This window comes from Electrophorus electricus, chromosome 8 (assembly GCF_013358815.1).
Source record: "Electrophorus electricus isolate fEleEle1 chromosome 8, fEleEle1.pri, whole genome shotgun sequence".
Lineage (NCBI taxonomy): Eukaryota > Metazoa > Chordata > Actinopteri > Gymnotiformes > Gymnotidae > Electrophorus > Electrophorus electricus.
The window spans coordinates 22,393,046-22,411,130 of NC_049542.1; the positions used below are offsets into that span (position 1 = coordinate 22,393,046).

At 40.5% G+C, this 18,085-nt stretch overlaps 1 protein-coding gene across 11 annotated transcripts in view; it reads left to right on the plus strand.

Annotated features, from left to right (window-relative positions):
• Positions 1–18,085, plus strand: part of adgrb2 (adhesion G protein-coupled receptor B2) — a 187,920-nt gene that overhangs the window by 132,327 nt on the left and 37,508 nt on the right. For all 11 annotated transcript variants that reach the window (XM_035529185.1, XM_035529184.1, XM_035529189.1 and 8 more), the window contains exons 16-19: positions 2,810–2,936; positions 11,636–11,739; positions 13,931–14,033; positions 15,221–15,371. In XM_035529185.1, coding sequence (XP_035385078.1) covers positions 2,810–2,936; positions 11,636–11,739; positions 13,931–14,033; positions 15,221–15,371 — 485 coding nt within the window. The remainder of the gene's footprint in view (positions 1–2,809; positions 2,937–11,635; positions 11,740–13,930; positions 14,034–15,220; positions 15,372–18,085) is intronic.

Genomic DNA, 18,085 nt, shown 5'->3' on the forward strand with positions numbered 1-18,085 from the left:
GATTAGATTGTTAAAATGTTCCTTTTTATGAGAGTATGCTTGGAAACGTAGTGGCAAGACAAAAAGAACATGCCCCTGATATATACCCAGAATCACAGAGGAGGAGGTCTTACCCACTACACAGTTGTACTCGGCTGTTTGTACTTATACATTTGTTTGTGATCCTGAGCAGGTCAACATTTCTATCACTAGTAATATTGGCAAACTAGTTTAGAACACACACACACACACACACACACACACACACACACACACACACACACACACACACACACACACACACACACACACACATATGTACACACACACTCCCCCATTTTGTGCATAGCCCTTCCTATCTGACAGTGATGAGCCCTTTGTCCCAGTAGAGCTAGCTAATTTCTGTGGAATATGTCCCGCGTTCAAACTTAATCTGCAACAGGTGCTGGACTAATGCTGGCAGTGGAGAGAGTGCTTGTTTGCAGTGTCTTGCAGAACTCCATCATGTTGCCTGTTCCAGCCCCCCCACCCAACAGCATTGGGCTGTGGCGTACTTCCCAGCACCTCCTCTCTGAGAGGTGCTGCAACACACATAGCCAGCAACTGCAGTTCCTCTGGAAAAATATAACTTAACTTTTAAATATTCCTGTCTGGTCATTTGTTAACACTGGGTGTGGATATGATTCCTTTTCATTTGATCTATCTTACCAGTTAATTCAAATGTCATTATTAAACTTTTCAAAGTTAACTATTTTTTTGCGATATATTTGCTATATTCCAAATGATTAGTTATGCATTTGCTGGTCTGAGGACTTAGATGTGGCGCAGGCGAGATTTGGTCTCAACTGAAGGTTGCTGCTGGTGGCCTGTGATCAGGGACATTATTGCCAAGCTAATGAAGGAGGTGTTTGGCTAATATTGTAGCTTTGGAATGTAATCATCAGCTAAATGTGCATGTGTACTTTCATGCTGTTTAAAGCAGAAAAATAACTAACATCTGAAGATTTGAGAACGTAGGCTGATTCCAGTATTTCTTGGATCAGGAGGAATTGGAGTTATTGGAGACATGTCTTTAATTGTGTGTGGCACTGGAGCAGAGCTAAAATGTCAGGCAAACAGCGAGAGGCCATCCTGTAACACCACACAGTGCACCATGCAGGGCGATAACAACCAGAACGGAAGCAGAAATATAATCCCTCCCCCTCTCTCTTTCTCTCTCTCTCTCTCTCTCTCTCTCTCTCTCTCTCTCTCTCTCGCTCTTTCTCTCCCCCTCTCTCGCTCTTGCTCTCCCTCTCTGCTCTCTAATCTTCCATCTGTATGATAAATGGAATCCTTTTAACTTTGTTTTCTAGCAGAATCTAAAGAAAATCTATGTATATGCCACTATTGTCAGTAAGGTCGAAAAAAAAAAAAATCTTGCAGTTTGTATAGTGTGAATGCTGCAAGCATTGGTGAAAATCTGGATCCCCAGGATATGCATGGAATGTATTTCTACTTTTTATATTAAATATTTGCATTAAAAATCTACATCCCTACTCAACAAAAATCCATGTTCTATGTTCTCAGTGGGTAGTTTTCAATGCTGCAATAATTAACTGGGAAAAAATGCAATGCTTTTTTCCATGACCTTTATCATGTATGTACTGCAGTACTGAGTGAGTTTTAATAGGCAGATTTCATGTGTATGTTTGAGAAGTGTAATCTCTTTCGTGACTGTCATGTTAGTGAGTGAGCATATGCAAACGTGCTGCAAGGAGACTGGTAATTAAACGATTGAGATTGCTCCGAACATTAAACTTTTCATTAGGAGGCTTTAAACTCATTAGCTAGTGAGAGAAGAGGCCAAGCTGTGCCTAAGAGTATGCATGAAAGGAAAAGGCAAAGAGAGGACGAAACATGGACAGATGGATATGCCAGCCCCCAGACAGCAACCGCTGATATTGTGGGGATGATGTTTGGACTGGATCCGAAAATGAACAATGATGATGCAGATAAGTGTGAATAGCACATTCACATAATAATATACCAGCTAATATAAGTGTTTTGTAAAGATCTTATTCCAATTATCCTTTCCAAATAAGAACTAGGCTTTTCCTTGAAACAGCACTTTCTGGCCAGAAAAAAAAAAGTGTTTCTAGGAATGTTAATGGAATATTATAGCATACAGATGAGGTCATCAAAAAGGCTTTTCATTTGGTACCACTCACATCAGTCTAGATCCAGCACAGCTTCTGCACTCTGCAGTGCAGCCACTGTCCCTGCATTAAGGGTTACATTTATGAAATAATTCAATCTTTATGGCAGATTCAAGTTTGTTTTATGTTGTTTTTCCAAATCTTTTTCAAATGTAATAATAATGATGATGATGGGGATAATAGTAATCTTGTATGCATATAGTACATTTGAAATAGTGTAACAGCCTTTCATATAAACAGGAATTTTAACATAATTATATTCTCACAGTTTTATTTAAATTGTAGCTGTTAGTCAGACTGGCGGTGATGGCAACCAACGAAAGAAGAGAGGGTGTAACCCAGTGTGAGTGGAGTGTGCTAGGGCAGGTTGAGCTGTGTTGGTCGTCTTTGTAGTTCTAACTATACAACTTGTATATCCCAGAAGCCACTACTTCTTTCCTGTCATTGCTTTCCGAACAAAGCAATTAGCTCACTCTCTCTGCATTCCTCTCACACATCAATTAGTTCACTCTACCTCTTTCTCTCTCACATACTCATGTTCTCTCTCTCTCTCTCTCTCTCTCTCTCTCTCTCTCTCTCTCTCTCTCTCTCTCTCTCTATCTCATGTTTGTGTATGTATTTCCCCCTATCAACAGAGAGGCTGGTGGAGAAAACTGGGACACAGAGGGCTGCCAAACACTCCTATCCTCAGCACCTTACACTAAATGTCTCTGCAGCCAGATCTCTACCTTTGCAGTGTTATCCCAAAGAGCTAAAGATCCGGTGAGTGCAACCTTTACCTCTGCACCCTCCACACCTTACAGAACTCTCATGCCCCACCCACTCCTAGGACATGGCCTATCCACACACCCAGGCAGAGAGCTCAGAGAACACCCTTAATGGGGTCGACAGCACTGTAATGGGCAATAGTGGGGAAGCCTTGTGTAAAACACATTCAGATAATGTTAAACGCTTTCAACTTAGAATTCCGTTGCTATTTAGAGCTTCAAGTTGCTTGTGGGAGAAAGTGTCTGCTCGAGTGCATCTTTGTTTAGCTGCTCTTCAAAGCAGAAAAAATGATGGTCTGATTAATGAGATGGCATCTATGTGTTCAGACATAAACAGTTAGTGCTGTTGAAGTATCGTGAGCAATACACGCAAAGATATAGAATTTCTAGGGATGGCTCATGCTTTTGCTTAGCTTGCTTGTCTGGGATTTGCTGTTACATTTTTATAAAATGCAGTGATCGCTTAAGGTGAGTCACTATAAATCACTTAACTCATTAGATCAGGTTATTCCATCCTTTTATGGATTTATACTTAGCCCCTGTCACCATGCTGTTGTTAGCCTTGCTTATCCACATTGCCTTTTTTTTTCCCTTGGACTGAGAGTCCCAAAATGGATGAGCAGTGTCTGCTTCTGTGTGATAAATGTGTTTTTTAGAGACTGAGCACAATTTAAGTCAGACGTAATAACGGTGCATTCTCAGCCTACTAAAACTAATGGTGAGGCGAGAAAATGACGCGAGCTATTTGCCCTTTAGCTGGCCTGATTCATTTCTATATTACCGATGGTCTTCCCTGTGTTCAGCTGCTGGATGAAAGAAGAACCCACCATATAGCTGCTCCCTACAGAAGCCTCTCTTCTCTATGCTAAGCTTATGGACACCTTCTCTCTCCCTCTCTCCATCTAGCTCTCCCCTTTTACCCTTCTTTCATACAGACTGACCCACTTTTGTTTATCATGTTTTCTCTCTTTCACTGTATGTTTTGAAGGCAGCACCATTAGGATGATTGATATGCATGGCAGGTGAAGGGGATTCTGGGAGATGGATAATAGCCCTGAGGAATGAGCAATATGTGGTGAGGGGAGTAGTCAGTGACCAGCCACTGTCACACAGGGCTGTGCACAACTGGCTACTGCCAGTGCCAGAGAGCAGCATCAGAGGCATCAAACATATCCGCAAAAAGAAGGAGAGCCATTAGCAAACAAGATTAGGTTTTCCCAGTCATCACAAAACAGCTATCAAATGTACTGACATTTTGTGAATGTTCAAAGTACTTATGCAAATTCCTTCACAGAGGTGCTTTCTGACAGAAAATTGAAGCAATGCTTAAACACAAAACCCACAAATCTTACCCTTTGTCAAAAGGAAACCTAAAGGGAAATGTTTTATTGAGATCATTTGCATTTTCATTTTCTTTGTTGTGCTTGATGATAGAGGCAGAGAAATTCCAGGCCCTTGTAGGAAATCTGGGCAGCACAGGTCAAGAAGAAGGCCTTAGAGAGGCAGGGGGGAGAAAGAAGGTCAGGATGGGGAACTGGGTGGTCACAAAACAAGAGCAGCTAAAGCAGAGGACCCTGGTGAGGGAGCTCTCATTGTAGGTACAATGGACAAATGCAAAACCAAATATTTCCACATCTGTATTCTCTCTTTAATAAAAAAAAATAAAAAATAAAAAATAAAAAAATTAAAAGTAGATGTGTCATTTATGTCTGTAAGACTTAATGGCCACTACTGTGTCAAATTTAGGAGTTTGATACATTTTATACAAAGTTGTACAATTTTTATAAAAGTTGTACAAAGCAGAAGCGTGTCATTCAAATGTTTGCCATATCCAGCCTCATTTAGAAATGGCCTACTCTACTGCCAAAGACAGTCATGCATGTGAAGTTAACTGCACATTTTGGTAGTACCAGGATGAATTGTGCAGATTAGTCATTCATAACACTGTTACGATATATATTCTCAAGTGACTGAACTTCATGCAGTGTTCTAGAACATTCCATATGGCTTTATGTTTAAAACATACTGACAGGAATTTCTGTCCATATCCCACTGAGTTGAAGATTGTGGCTAACTTTATCATTTGACACCTGTCAATTTTCTGTGATGCTGACATTAATATTCACTGACTACTGCTTCGTGCTAGAATGCCTTCTGACATTTGGAGATGGGGAATAAACTGCACCATTAGTGCATAGTCATTTTCCTTCCATTACCCACACTGTGTACAGGTCAGTGCATCTTCATCAGTAATGCTCTCCAGAAGCAGGTAAAGTACACTCCACTAGACTGGAAGGGCCTTCACGGTAACACCATGTGCAAACTGCTTTCAAAGCTATAGCAAGTATTTAGAGAGTGGGAGAGAGGGGTTGAAAGAGTGAGAGAGTGCTGCTACAACTCACCTTTCTGATGCTTCATTTTTTTTTTTAAATCAAAGTGTAGAAACTTGCAATAGACTGTGATTATTTGGCTTGGTTGGGGGGGGGGGGGGGGGGGGGGGTTCCAGTCATTTTAACAGCGACCTTAAGCTGCTAAATTTAAAGGCTTAAAATAGAACCTTAGAAAGAACATTGGAAACTTTAGAAATCAATGGTGTGAATGCGGATGGAGGTAGAATTTTCTGAAGACATTGCATCAGGTTGCTTTGTTTACTGTTTGAGCTAGCATCATTGGCCAGAGCTGAAGGTCTCACATGCTGTCCTCCCCTACCCACGCATCAGGGTGGATGTGCTGCTTACTGGGTTGGTTGTGAAGAGCAGTACAGATGGAGGAGGCCTTCTGACACCATCACCTTGTGTGCCTCCTGAACTCACTGCCCACACTGTGTGTCCTCTTGGGCCTGCACTTTTGTATCACATGAGCATGGTCAGAATGATGTAGTATGGGAAGCTTTCAGTGTGCTTCCAAGAGTTTGCTGTTGCAGATAAGTCAAATGAATTTTATGTGTGTTAGCAGTGTGGCAGACAACTATAAAAAAAATGCATTATGCCAGGTTGTGAGTAACAGAATAGTGTCTGGAAGAGAGCAAACCCGCTGAGCATGAATGACCATCTCAACCCCAATGTTAAAAGCTTTTCCAGGGCAGGGTGTTGGGAGGAGAAGAAACTGGGATAGATAAAGGCACAGAGCACTGGATTAACCTCTATATTTAATAGAAAATGGAGGGGGCAGGATTAAGCCACTGCTTTCAGGCCATTTACGGTGGATGGCGTATTGCCAGCTAATCCTGTTCATGTTCTGTGCTGCTTCCCTGAGACAGAGGGTCATAGGCTGAGCACTCAGTTACTATTTACCAGGCTCACAGATTCCTTATATGAAAACCACTGAGATAATGGCTGCACAAGGCAGTTTCTTTTTCTAGTACAGTGACTGCAAGTCCCAAGATCCGAGTGTTTGCCATGCTTGTGACTCATCAGTTCTGTGCCAATCGGTTATCCAATGATGGATGACGGGAGCCGTAGGCAGTGACTGGATAGTCACTTTTTTGGCCGTAACAATTTGCCGTGTGTCAGTTTCTCCACGCAACATAATGGCTTTGAGCTGATTTATTGGCATACAAGATCAAATGAGAGGCATTCAAACAGAGACAAAGGCACACACTCTGCCAGTGAATTCTTGGAGTGTTACCTCCCTAGTAGCCAGACAGATACACACACACACACACACACACACACACACACATTTAAGTCCTGATTCAGAGGACCAACCTGCCTTGCATGCTGAAGTGCTCTGGGGCTGGATGACTAAAGGACGAAGATCATTCTGTATCTAGGGATATAGACGATGAATTTGCCTCAGGCTTATTGACAGATCTTTCCCTCCCTGCTGCTGCATACACACTTACGCACACACAAATAAATGCATGCACGTGCGCACACACATACACATGCATACGCACTTTAAGAGTGTACACACCTAATGTACATCTCAATATGCTGGTGTCACATAGCTTCTGTCATTTTGTGTTTTGCACCTTCCAGAATCTTTGGCTCCTTAGCTCTGAGTTACAGTTCAATTGCAGAACTTTATGTAAATACAACAAATTCTGCTGCTTTCATTGACCTCAGGTACTTCCTAAGACTCTGTCACTTGTTCATCTGTAAAAGCAGCCAAATCCCAAATGAGGCAGCTCATCACTATTTGAGATTTTGAACTTAACATTAATGAAAAGTACTCAATTCTGTATAATTTCCATTGGCATGTTTGTGGCTTTAACCAAGTCTTCTCGCTTTTCCCTCAGTATTACATTCTTCTTGTATTAAGTGAAAACCGAGAGAAAATCAAGGTGGAAAAGCAACACCTAGGAGGTTTGAGGCATGAAGTCATGCAGAGAGAACTTTTGTAAATGGTTTTTCACACGTGAACCAAAGCTCAGCGGTAGAACCAACTCGCTAGTTCAGAGCTTCCCAGAACAATATTATATATTTGTATATATTATATCATATTAGTGAACAGTAAAAGCAATTAATTGGCATTATTTTTATTTAGATTACATATAACAGTCTCTCATGTTTAATCAGGCTGAATGAGGTGAGATAAAGATTACATTCAATTTTCCATATTAAAATCAGGCAACTAGAAGTGGTATCCAGTCTCCTAGATTAGAAGCCACTGTGCTGTGGTTAACATCATTCCCCCATTTACCTCAAGTGCTTCTCCACACAGTTGTAGACATGGAACCTATCCCAGCTGCCTTCCCTTCTAAGATTTCTTTAACAGTTCTTCCAAGCTCTTTGTGTTTATGTGCTGTGCTGTTTGATGGAATAATTTGGGGCCAGTCCTTCTCACATTTCTATAACCATTAATCAACATCAGTGGTGTAATAGCAGGTTGCAGGAGGCAGGTCTGAACTTTGTTGAGGCTCTGAGTAGTTTGGGGACACCATGATGGATCAGCTGGCTTGCAGCCTGAGGCTTTGGGTCTCCATCATGGTCTCAACATTCCCAGTGCCCTGACAGACATCTCTCCCACGCTGCCATTCTCCGAACCACTTCAGCCTTAACAAGTGTCCTGGGAAGCTGAAGGATAACCTAAGCATATGTTAAAATAGTGGCTCCGGTCTCCTGATGTTGCGACGAGAGGCATCTAAACAGAAGGTAGTGAGTCTCAAAGGTCTAAGGCCTACTTTAGGGCTCACAGGGTCTTATGCATTTGATTAATGCAGACTTTTACATTGTGTCCTTCGCCTGGGGTTTTTTTCTCAGTCGTCATCTTTCTCTCCTGCTGTCTGCACCCCCACCACCCCACCGCCACCACACACCCTTATCCCCTGCTGTCCAATGTCCAACTCTACCCATACATTTCCCTCTCCCCTTTTGTCATAATGAGTTATTGCAGAGTAAAAGGGAGTTAGGGAGAGAGGAGGATAAATAGTCTCTCAGCAGCATGCGGGTGCAGGAGAACTAGGTTAAGCTTGCCCGGCTGAAAATAGTCCCGGCTACCGCTCAGTTAGGAGCTTCCTGCTGCTCCAGGGCTGCTAGGATAGACGGCCCATGATGCCTTCTATAATTTGTGGGTTCGGAGCACTAGATGCAGCAGGGGAATAGGAGACCTGTGGTTCACTCCCCCTGGTTGGCATGCTTATTGAGGGCAGCACTTATTGCATGAACACCAGGGGCTAGAGGTCTGTAACCAAACAAAAATTCCCCTCCATAGAAAAATTGGACATAAGGAACAGAAATAATTTATTGCCTTCTATATCTGGTATCACCTTTTTATGGTCTGTGTCCTGACAGAATCAAACAGAATACAAAAGCTGACTGCTAATGTTTATTATTAGTAGTTTCTGGTTTGACTCTTTTGACTCATTACATTTTCTTAATTTGACCATAAAGTGAGACACTAGTAGCTAAACATATTTGATTTTACATTTAAGTAACAAGGGATGATTATTTCAGTGTTCATGAGTGACTGTCAGTCGGTCCATGTCACTACGGTTTGATGTGAACAAACCCACTCATCTTATCTCATCTCATCTCATCTCATCTCATCTCATCTCATCTCATCTCATCTGTCTTTCATTGCACTTTAAACAAGAACTAGCCTAAAATGTCCTGTTACTTTTCATTCTACCACTGTCTTGTCATCACTTGCAAATGTGTCTTTTTTTTGTAAAGGCCTCAGAGAGGCTGAGGTCCTTTATCGCAGCCTCCTCCTCAACCATGCAGCCATTTCCCAAGCCCTTTTTGTTAGGAGTTTTGATCATGGATACCTTGCTGGCTTGGGATTCCTTTGATGCGTTTGTGGCGAATTGAAATTCAGGTTTTCACACAACAGATGAGAGAGAGAACTCACACTCTCCCTCCTCCTCTGTCTCCCTCCTGCTTTTATTTTTGTGAGGCGAGTGAAGTTTCAGTTTGTTGCATCGCCAATATTTTTAATTCATTGTAGTTGATGATGTTAGTCCACCTTGGCAGCACAGAGCTCACAGTAGTAGTGCAGGCTACCTATCATAGAAGTGCTTATTAACATGCTGTAGGCAGTAGGCTAAATGTAAGAAGAAAGGTAGAACTTGGCAGTGGCTCTCCTCCCTCTGTGCCACCTGCAAGCATTGCACCTGCCAACACTGACATCCATACTGTAGCCATGAAACTTTCATAAAACCTCCTTTGAATTCCAACATCGCCCACACCCACCCACCACACCTGCAACACCCTGAATTTTTACTAGTCTTTCCCTTTTTTTGTCTGATTCTTGCTCTCTCACACAATCCAACACACACTACACATTCCTTTGTGCTTTTGAGCTAACCCTGGAACCTGAACACTATCAGTCAATAATGGTATATGGTTATAAATGACAGCTAGCGTACACTTGGAAGGAAGTAGATCTATATATACTTGCCCAACACTGTATTCTGCTTCAGACCAAAACTCTATAGTCATCAGTAGTCATACTGATACTCTGCAGTACCAGAGAGCTCTGGAAGTTAACATTATTGAAGTGTTGATGTTTCTGCCATCCAATTTAGCTTCCCTTGCATTTTGCTGTTTTTTACTGCTACTATGAACTACAAATTGTCTATTAACTGCATTTAGCTGTTTATAACAGCTGTTTAATTAGCTGTTTATAACACAGTTTTTTCTCTGTCTTTAGCGTGTTTGTTTCCTTTAGGAGACAACAGCCTCACAACAAGCTTTTTAAAAAAAGAAATAGAGAGAATAGTTTAATAACCAATGCCCAAAGAGGCAAGTAACAAAGCTGATTGATTTTTGTTTATTAACACCAGACCAGGTTCAATCAGGTCTCATAGAGCACAAGAACCTGCATGAATGCTCTCCCCTAGGAGTCCCACCCAAGTCCAGATTGGTCCTCAGGTCCTGCTTGGCCCCTCTGTTTCCTAGCCCCACATCAGAACTGCTGGCTAATCACATACACCTGCTCTTGTTAATCTTGTAATCAGTCTCTGTATATGTAGCCCCACGTCTCCTAAAGCTCCTTTTTAAAGTATGTTTTTTCTTACTAATTCTAGTCATTTTAATATATCAGTCAGTGCCAGCAATGTGGGTTACCAAATGACCAATGTTGCATCATTACCTCATTTTAAAATTAGAATTTAAAATGTAAATTTAGAATAACATGTCCCAGTGTTTCTTCTATCAAGGATTTATCTACTGTCCAAAATCCTACTTTGTTTATTGATTATTGCACATAGAACTAGCAAATATATACACAGCTTCTGTTATTTTGGTTTTTGGAAAGCCTGAGATTTTTTTTATGCTGGGTTTTCTTTTGAGATGCTTGTTTAGCATTGTATTAGTGTTCTGATCATGTTAGTCTACTTATGCATAGATTTACCCGGTTTGGTAATGCATATAGATTTACAAACCTTTCTGCCTGTGACTCTGATGTCATAAAGCAACAAGACAATGCTTCATCCCTCCAGTATTGTAATATGTACAACAGCACTTTTGGTTAACACAGTCCAATTCTGCTATAAATCTAATCTTAAATCACTACATGTTTTTATTATTATTATTATTACTTTGAGGGGAAAAAATGCCTTGTTTTTTAGAAGGCCATTGCAAAAAGTCTAGTGTTAAGGTTGCCCCCTGTGATATCATGCAGAATATCTGAATATATTTTAAATGTATGCTTGCCATAAGAATATCAGTGGTTTTGCAAAAACAGTGCTTATATAAGGCTGTTTGGAGCACCTCTCAGTGCTTTGGACTGAGCTAAATAGGTGGGCTTGGTCCAAGACCACCCCACATAATCCCATATTTCATTTTCCAGTCATGTAAGGAGGACAAGGAGGAAAGAGTAAGAGAGTATCCAAGTCATTATGTGAGTCATGGAATTAATTAGATGAGTGATAAGCAATATTGATTAAAATAACAGATTGTGCCATAAGTTTCGTGGGGTGAAACAGAGAGAGTAAATTGAAAGACTAAGCAAGAGAAAAGAGAAAGCCATATGGCGTGCATTGCCTGCCACCATGACCTCTTCCGTTAACCTGGGTAAATCCTCTCTCCACGTGCTGTCCTGCCGCTCTCTCTCTCAGTTGTCTCCTGTCTCCATTTGGCCAAACTAGAGAGGCTTGTAATAAATCAGCGGCAGATCTTCTGCAGAATGCTTAACTGAGAGTGCAGATATTTTCATCACGTGGCCCAACCTCATGGATCTGGATTACACAGAAATTGATAATCATTCTATTTCTCTTTCTCTCCATATCTTTCCCTTCCTCACACCCAGGACATGGGACCCTCCAGCTTCCCGTCCGTGCCGCTCATGGTGGGCTGTGGGGTTTCCTGCACTGCTCTGTTCATCCTGTTGCTCATCTATGCTGCCTTCTGGAGGTAAGGGAGGCCATGCCCTACCTCAACTCCCAGTCATTCTCATCTCCAGGGTCAAGGTGCTTTGAATCATCACAGTGAACATTTGAGTTCATTTTGTAGACTTCTGGTGTGCTGTTAAGGTTTAAAAAAAAAACAAAAAAAAAAACACACAAAAAAACAAAAAAACAGGAGGGATTATTCAGGCAGGGAAAGAGTGAGAGACTCTGGTGTGGGGCAGACCTGCACTGGGCCAGAACTACAATTAGCTTTAATTACAAACAAATGAGGGATTCTTGGAGCAGTCAGGGTTGTGTGGTGGGTGCTAGAGGAGGACTTAGCAGATTAATACAGCAGCCATACTCTCTGTGTGGAAGATGTAACGTAGCAGAGACTAAAGTCATGTTGTGGACGGCATCTGCATTAAGTGCCTGTTTACTTCAAGAGTGACACAGGCTTTTTAACAGTGTGGTCTAATGTTCTAATCATGCTTCTGGGAAAGTAATTGTAGTAAACTGTTAATTATTAAGGGTGAATTATTAGACATCTGGCTGATCTCTCATGGGTTTTCACCATTGATCTGCGTTTGCTGCATCTTACCTATCAGTTTCTGCCTAAAAATGATGCTTACATAAAACACAATAACAGACAAAGTTATGCTGACATAAATGGTGGAAAACAAAACAACTAGCATGTTCCAATCTATTAGTGGGTGTTAATGGTATGGGGAGATGCAGCTAAATAAATATCATATACATGGCATAGGTCACTGTTTATTTTTCTTAGCTTAGGTGGTTTAGTGACATGAGTCAGCATTTCAGCAATACTGATTTTAAATTAGCAATATATAACAATCAGTAAAGAAGTGCAATCCAGTTGCAAGGTATTTTCTCCACCATCTTGACACACCATTATTTATCTGTTGCTTAAACTTCATAAATTGTATTTTATCACATTTTCCCCCAAGAATTCAGGTACTAGTGGTTTTTACATAGTAAAAATTTTAATCTTAAAAGTGTGTGGTGAAAAGTTTAAATCATAAAACTGGGTGGTGAGCTGGTGGTTAAACATCAGTGGATCCTGCATACATTCATTTTCTGCTTTATTTCAGTGTGGGTCCTCTGACTATATTTTCTTATGCCTCTATTTGGTTATATCAGTAGAAGCTCTAGCTTATATGATGCACTGGGCAAAAAAACCCCAAACAAAAACAAATAATAATAATAAATAAATTATTATTATTCAGCAGTAACTGTAAAGACACAAATAATAATAAAAATAAAATTCTAGTATATAAATTCAAATTAAAAAGAGAATGTAATTATTATATTAACCTATTTCTAAAAAAAGCACACAAATATAAATAAATTTTGCAGATGTACAACATTAGAAGTACACTATTTGATTGTTACCCCTGTTCCCCCAACCTCAGATTTCCAGTGGGGGGAACTGAGGTTAACCTACCCATGCCCCAACTCCCTCACCATCCCATACTTCTCAGTGGAAGACCTTCCTCTGTCAAACTCACAAACTTGAATCAGGGTGTGCCACTGTGAGAGAAGAGACAGACTGCACTTGCCAACATTTCAGCATTTTATTACAGTTCTAGTGACTTAAGTACGAAACTCAGTGAAAAGGATAATTCAAAATCAAAATCAAGGGCAACATGATAGGTCAATAACCAGGAAAATGGATAACTCAGGAAACCAGAAAAATACAGATGCTATGAAAAAGTGTCAACAGTATTCACTAGAATGCTATGGCCATACTTCACAGAAACACACAAACCAGTATAAATACACAGAGCTTAGACGTGTTGCATATAAACAGCTATAGATAATAATAAATAATGAACAGATTGACAGTGATAAGCGGGTCATGTACAAGGACAGGGTTATAACTCAATCGGAAGAACATGAAGGAATTGACAGGAAAACCAACAGAATAGACATTGTGGAATCTACTGGGGAATGTGTCACACGGCACACACTTTGACAAGGTTAACTGACCCACACATTGACATGATGAAAATGTGCCGATGTCGCCATTTTGAGTTTTTTCTGTCTGTGAGTGCCACATGCTGCCCCTGGCAAAATGCCACACTAGGCAGCTGCCCATGTGATACACACTTAAATCCACCAGTGAATTGCATACAAAGTCAAGCAGTATAGCACCTATGTTTGCAGATACATATGTGTCTTTGTTGTTTTCTAAGGTACATTCGCTCCGAGAGGTCCATCATCTTAGTGAACTTCTGCTTGTCTATACTGGCCTCTAATGTGCTTATTTTGGTGGGACAGTCCCAAACACTTAGCAAGGTAAGTGCACCTGCATGTGTGTATCAGGAAGGAAGAGGTTAGAAGACTTCTTCCTCAGTCTGAATGAATATTTCAACATGATTTCAAGCCACAAATAGTTTGAATATTTTTCAGACCCTCTGCACCTATTCAATAAATCATTTTTTGATGACTACTTACACTTATTTGACAAAATCACATTTGTGATTTATCATGACTACCTAAGATCCACCGCCAAATAAAACCACGAGGTGCTCTTAGTTCTTGGTTTAGGTACTAAAGGGACCTGGACATCCTGCTATAGCCCTTGCTGAAATGTGGGAGGGGCCAGGAGAAAAGCACATAGCATGTCACATGTACAGCTTAAACCTGACTGAAGGTCTTTCCAGCAGCCAGTACAGAACCACACCAGAGCAGTAGTGCCATTCACAGCCAGACTGCACGTGTATTTGCTTCCCTGGCCTATCAAGACATTATGTAGGAGGCAGTGATAGAATCTCAGTGAAATGGCAAGATGAGGCTCAATTGTTTTTTAGACTGGCAGCCAGAGCGGGCAGCCGTATTGGGGCCTCCAGGGGTCAGCTTTGTGTCAGCGATGTCAGTCACACTGAGAGGGTGTGTGTATGTGTGGCTGCTGAGGCAGAAGACAGAAATCCACTGCTACTCAAACAGGAGCAGTCGCCTGAGGCCGAAGCGGAAACAACAGAATACTAAAAGAAACCCGGGCTGCTTCAGCCATTTCGGTTCTGTCATTCAAACATAATAACTGACTTGTGAAACCCAAAGCATTAGCTTTGGAGTGCACTACTTATCTTGAAATTTGAATCCATTAATTGCCATATCCCTCTCATCTACAGTCATTTGTGAAGTGTCGATTGTAGTTAACCTCAGTTCTGAGCAGTATAACTGTCTAACAGTCATACGCTTCTGGTAAACCCTGTTAGTGTGTCTCCCTCTTATCCTCCTTTGACTTCGTTTCTCTATATTCTCTGAAATCGTTACTACCTCAGCAAATGAGTGACTCATGTAATGCTTCTGCATAGCACATATAATGGGCATTCATGAGGCTGGTGGGTGTTAACTGCACTTGGGATTATGCCCTCTCTACCTTTTCCTCTTTACTAACAAACCTTGCCTGCTTGTATCTATGGACTGTCAGCCATACCTTTTCCTCACTGTCTCTCTCACTCTCTCTGGTTCTCTCTCAGGGACTGTGCACCATGACCGCTGCCTTCCTGCATTTCTTCTTTCTGGCCTCTTTCTGCTGGGTACTGACAGAGGCATGGCAGTCTTACCTCGCAGTGATTGGCAAGATCAGAACACGTCTCATTCGCAAGCGTTTCCTGTGCCTGGGCTGGGGTAGGTCTCTGATACTCACACATTCTCAGCATCTCCGATAGCCTCTTCAAACTCCAGTCTTTTTTACAGTCCTATCCAACATGTGAAAAGTTAGAATGACTATGCCATTTTGTTTTTCATTTTTGTTTTTTTGGGTTTTTTTGGTGCTTGTTTTTTGCAATCAGATGAGTGACACTACAGAGTATGGCATGCCACTTCTCTTCAGCCCCATGACATTACACAATCTGGCTCGCCTGTTTGCTTCATTGCAACCAAATGACACATTACAATATGCCATGCCACTTCAGCTCAATGTTGCTGTTGTAATGCTAGTCACACATGTCGGATCAGATATAAAAAATGTATAGGATAGAATCTCTCCAGCACAGGCAAGATTCAAGGAGATATCTAAGCAATTACAGTCATGCGTGGACACATTTTAAGCATTATCAAATCCACCTATCTAATCCATTAATTCAAAGATGTTTCTGTCTGATACAGCAGTCACAGTAGGACTTTTCTATTTTCAAGAGGCATAGAGGTATTGGCACAATTCTTGACTAAAACATCAGATATAGAGCTCATCATGAAATTACTTTTCAATTCAATTAAATGAAACAATTCAATGAAAGAGAAATAATGTTCGATTTCTTTCTGATCCTGTTACCATGGTAACACACTTCTACTTAACAATGCCTGAATCCATTGTATTAGAATGTTAAGGCTGTACATGTAATCATACATAATCAAATAATCATATATTATTTAAGTATTATTCAAGTCTGTGCTATTATCTAATTAAGAGTAGCTGTAATCCCAAGAAGGAGTCTAGCTGCTTCAACAAGGTGTTTGTAATTATTAACAGTGCAACTGAGCTAACTATCATATTAACTACTGGTCTGAGTGTAGATGTGTTTCCTGGTTTGGTGTGTTATACAAACAAAAAATGTACAAACAACCAACTTCACATTTGCATCATGTTCTGATGTAATCACAATTAGTACTGGGCAGTGATGACATAACTTGATAGTGCAATATGTAACATATGAAGATTACACCTTAATAAACTTTACCTTGATTCTCAGGATATGTTGGTCAGGACATAACCAGTGCCATTCTCCTTTCATGATTTGTAAATATATTGTTTATACAGTAGTATAGAGAGAAACAGAATTCATTTCTGCTCCTGTAGATGAATTTTTTCTCCTATCTTATATATATATATATATATATATATATATATATAGAGAGAGAGAGAGAGAGAGAGAGAGAGAGTGTGTGTTTCTATTACTTAGAGAACATGCGTAGTCCGCAGACATAATCCAAAGTACAAACCAGCACTATAAATCCAAAATCCAGTCAACAAGGTAAACCAAATAGTGAGGGAACAGGCAAAGAGGTAATCCAAAAACAGGCAAAGGGCCAATAAACCAGAATAAACAGGCACAATAACCAATGGCTCAGAAATGTAAGAGTTGACGAGACTTCGCAATGACTGAACATAAACATGATGTTTAATAACTACAGAGACTATTAAGGACTAACACGATTCAGGTGAGTACAGTAACAGGTAATGGACCTGACTGGGGGAGGAACCAAAAGAAACCAAAACAAGGAAACACAAGGAAAAAAAACAGGAATTAACAAACGTATTAGCATTGCCATGGGAACCACAATGCCAGGTAGGGGCGAACGTGACACTGATACTAGTTTTTATAGATAGAACAGCTCTGACATCACTCCACATTTACAGTCTACTATCCAATCCACTATTAATCATGCCATTTCAGCAGGACTCTTCCCTGATTTTCCCTGAAAATATTATTGCACATGATCCTCGCTGCAGCCATTTCTGTCTTCTCCCCAAAATTCATAAGGACAACAATCCTGGATGTTCTATTGCATCTGCTTGTTCCTGCCCAACAGAAAAAAATATCCTAGTTTCTGGATGACATTTTTCAACCAATTGTTCAGTCATTAACTACGTATGTTAAAGACTCCTCACACTTTCTACAAATCCTTGAAGGTCAACTTCTTGCTTTTCCTTAATGAAGATGGTTTGAGAGCTTTAAACCATTTTTTTTTGATGCAAGACTTGAGAAGAATCCTCCCACAGATATTCTCTTAAGATTTTTGAAACTTGTGTTTAATTCTGAACTGCTTCATCTTTGACTCCCAGTACTACAAACAGATAAAAGGAGTTAGTATGGGTACAAAAAATGGACCTGCCTATGCAAACCTCTATATTGGATTCATTGAGAAACATTTTTTGAGCAATATATGAGACCTGTACCCTTACAATTTCTAAGATACACTGATGACATTTTTGGTATTCCTACATACACATTAGAAGACTTCCAACTGTTCATTTCTTCATTTTCCAAGTTCCACCCATATTGGGCATACATGGAATAGAGCACATCCTGGCATGAAGATAACCTTTTGGGATGTTTCAGTGAAGTTTGCTAATTCTTGTTTAAATACCACTATCTATTATAAACCTACAGACTCTCATTTCTATTTGCAGTACAATTTTTCACATCCCAGGGCCAGTAGAAATTATACTTACTAACAGCTATTTAGACTTAAATGAATTTGTAGTGAGAATGAAGACTTCCACCAGAAAAGCCTGGAAATGTGTGAATATCTTCAAAACTGTGGGTTTCCTGAAGAAGTCATAGATGATGCATTTGCTTGAGTTTTACTTGTTCAGCACGTGGACACACTGACCTCTA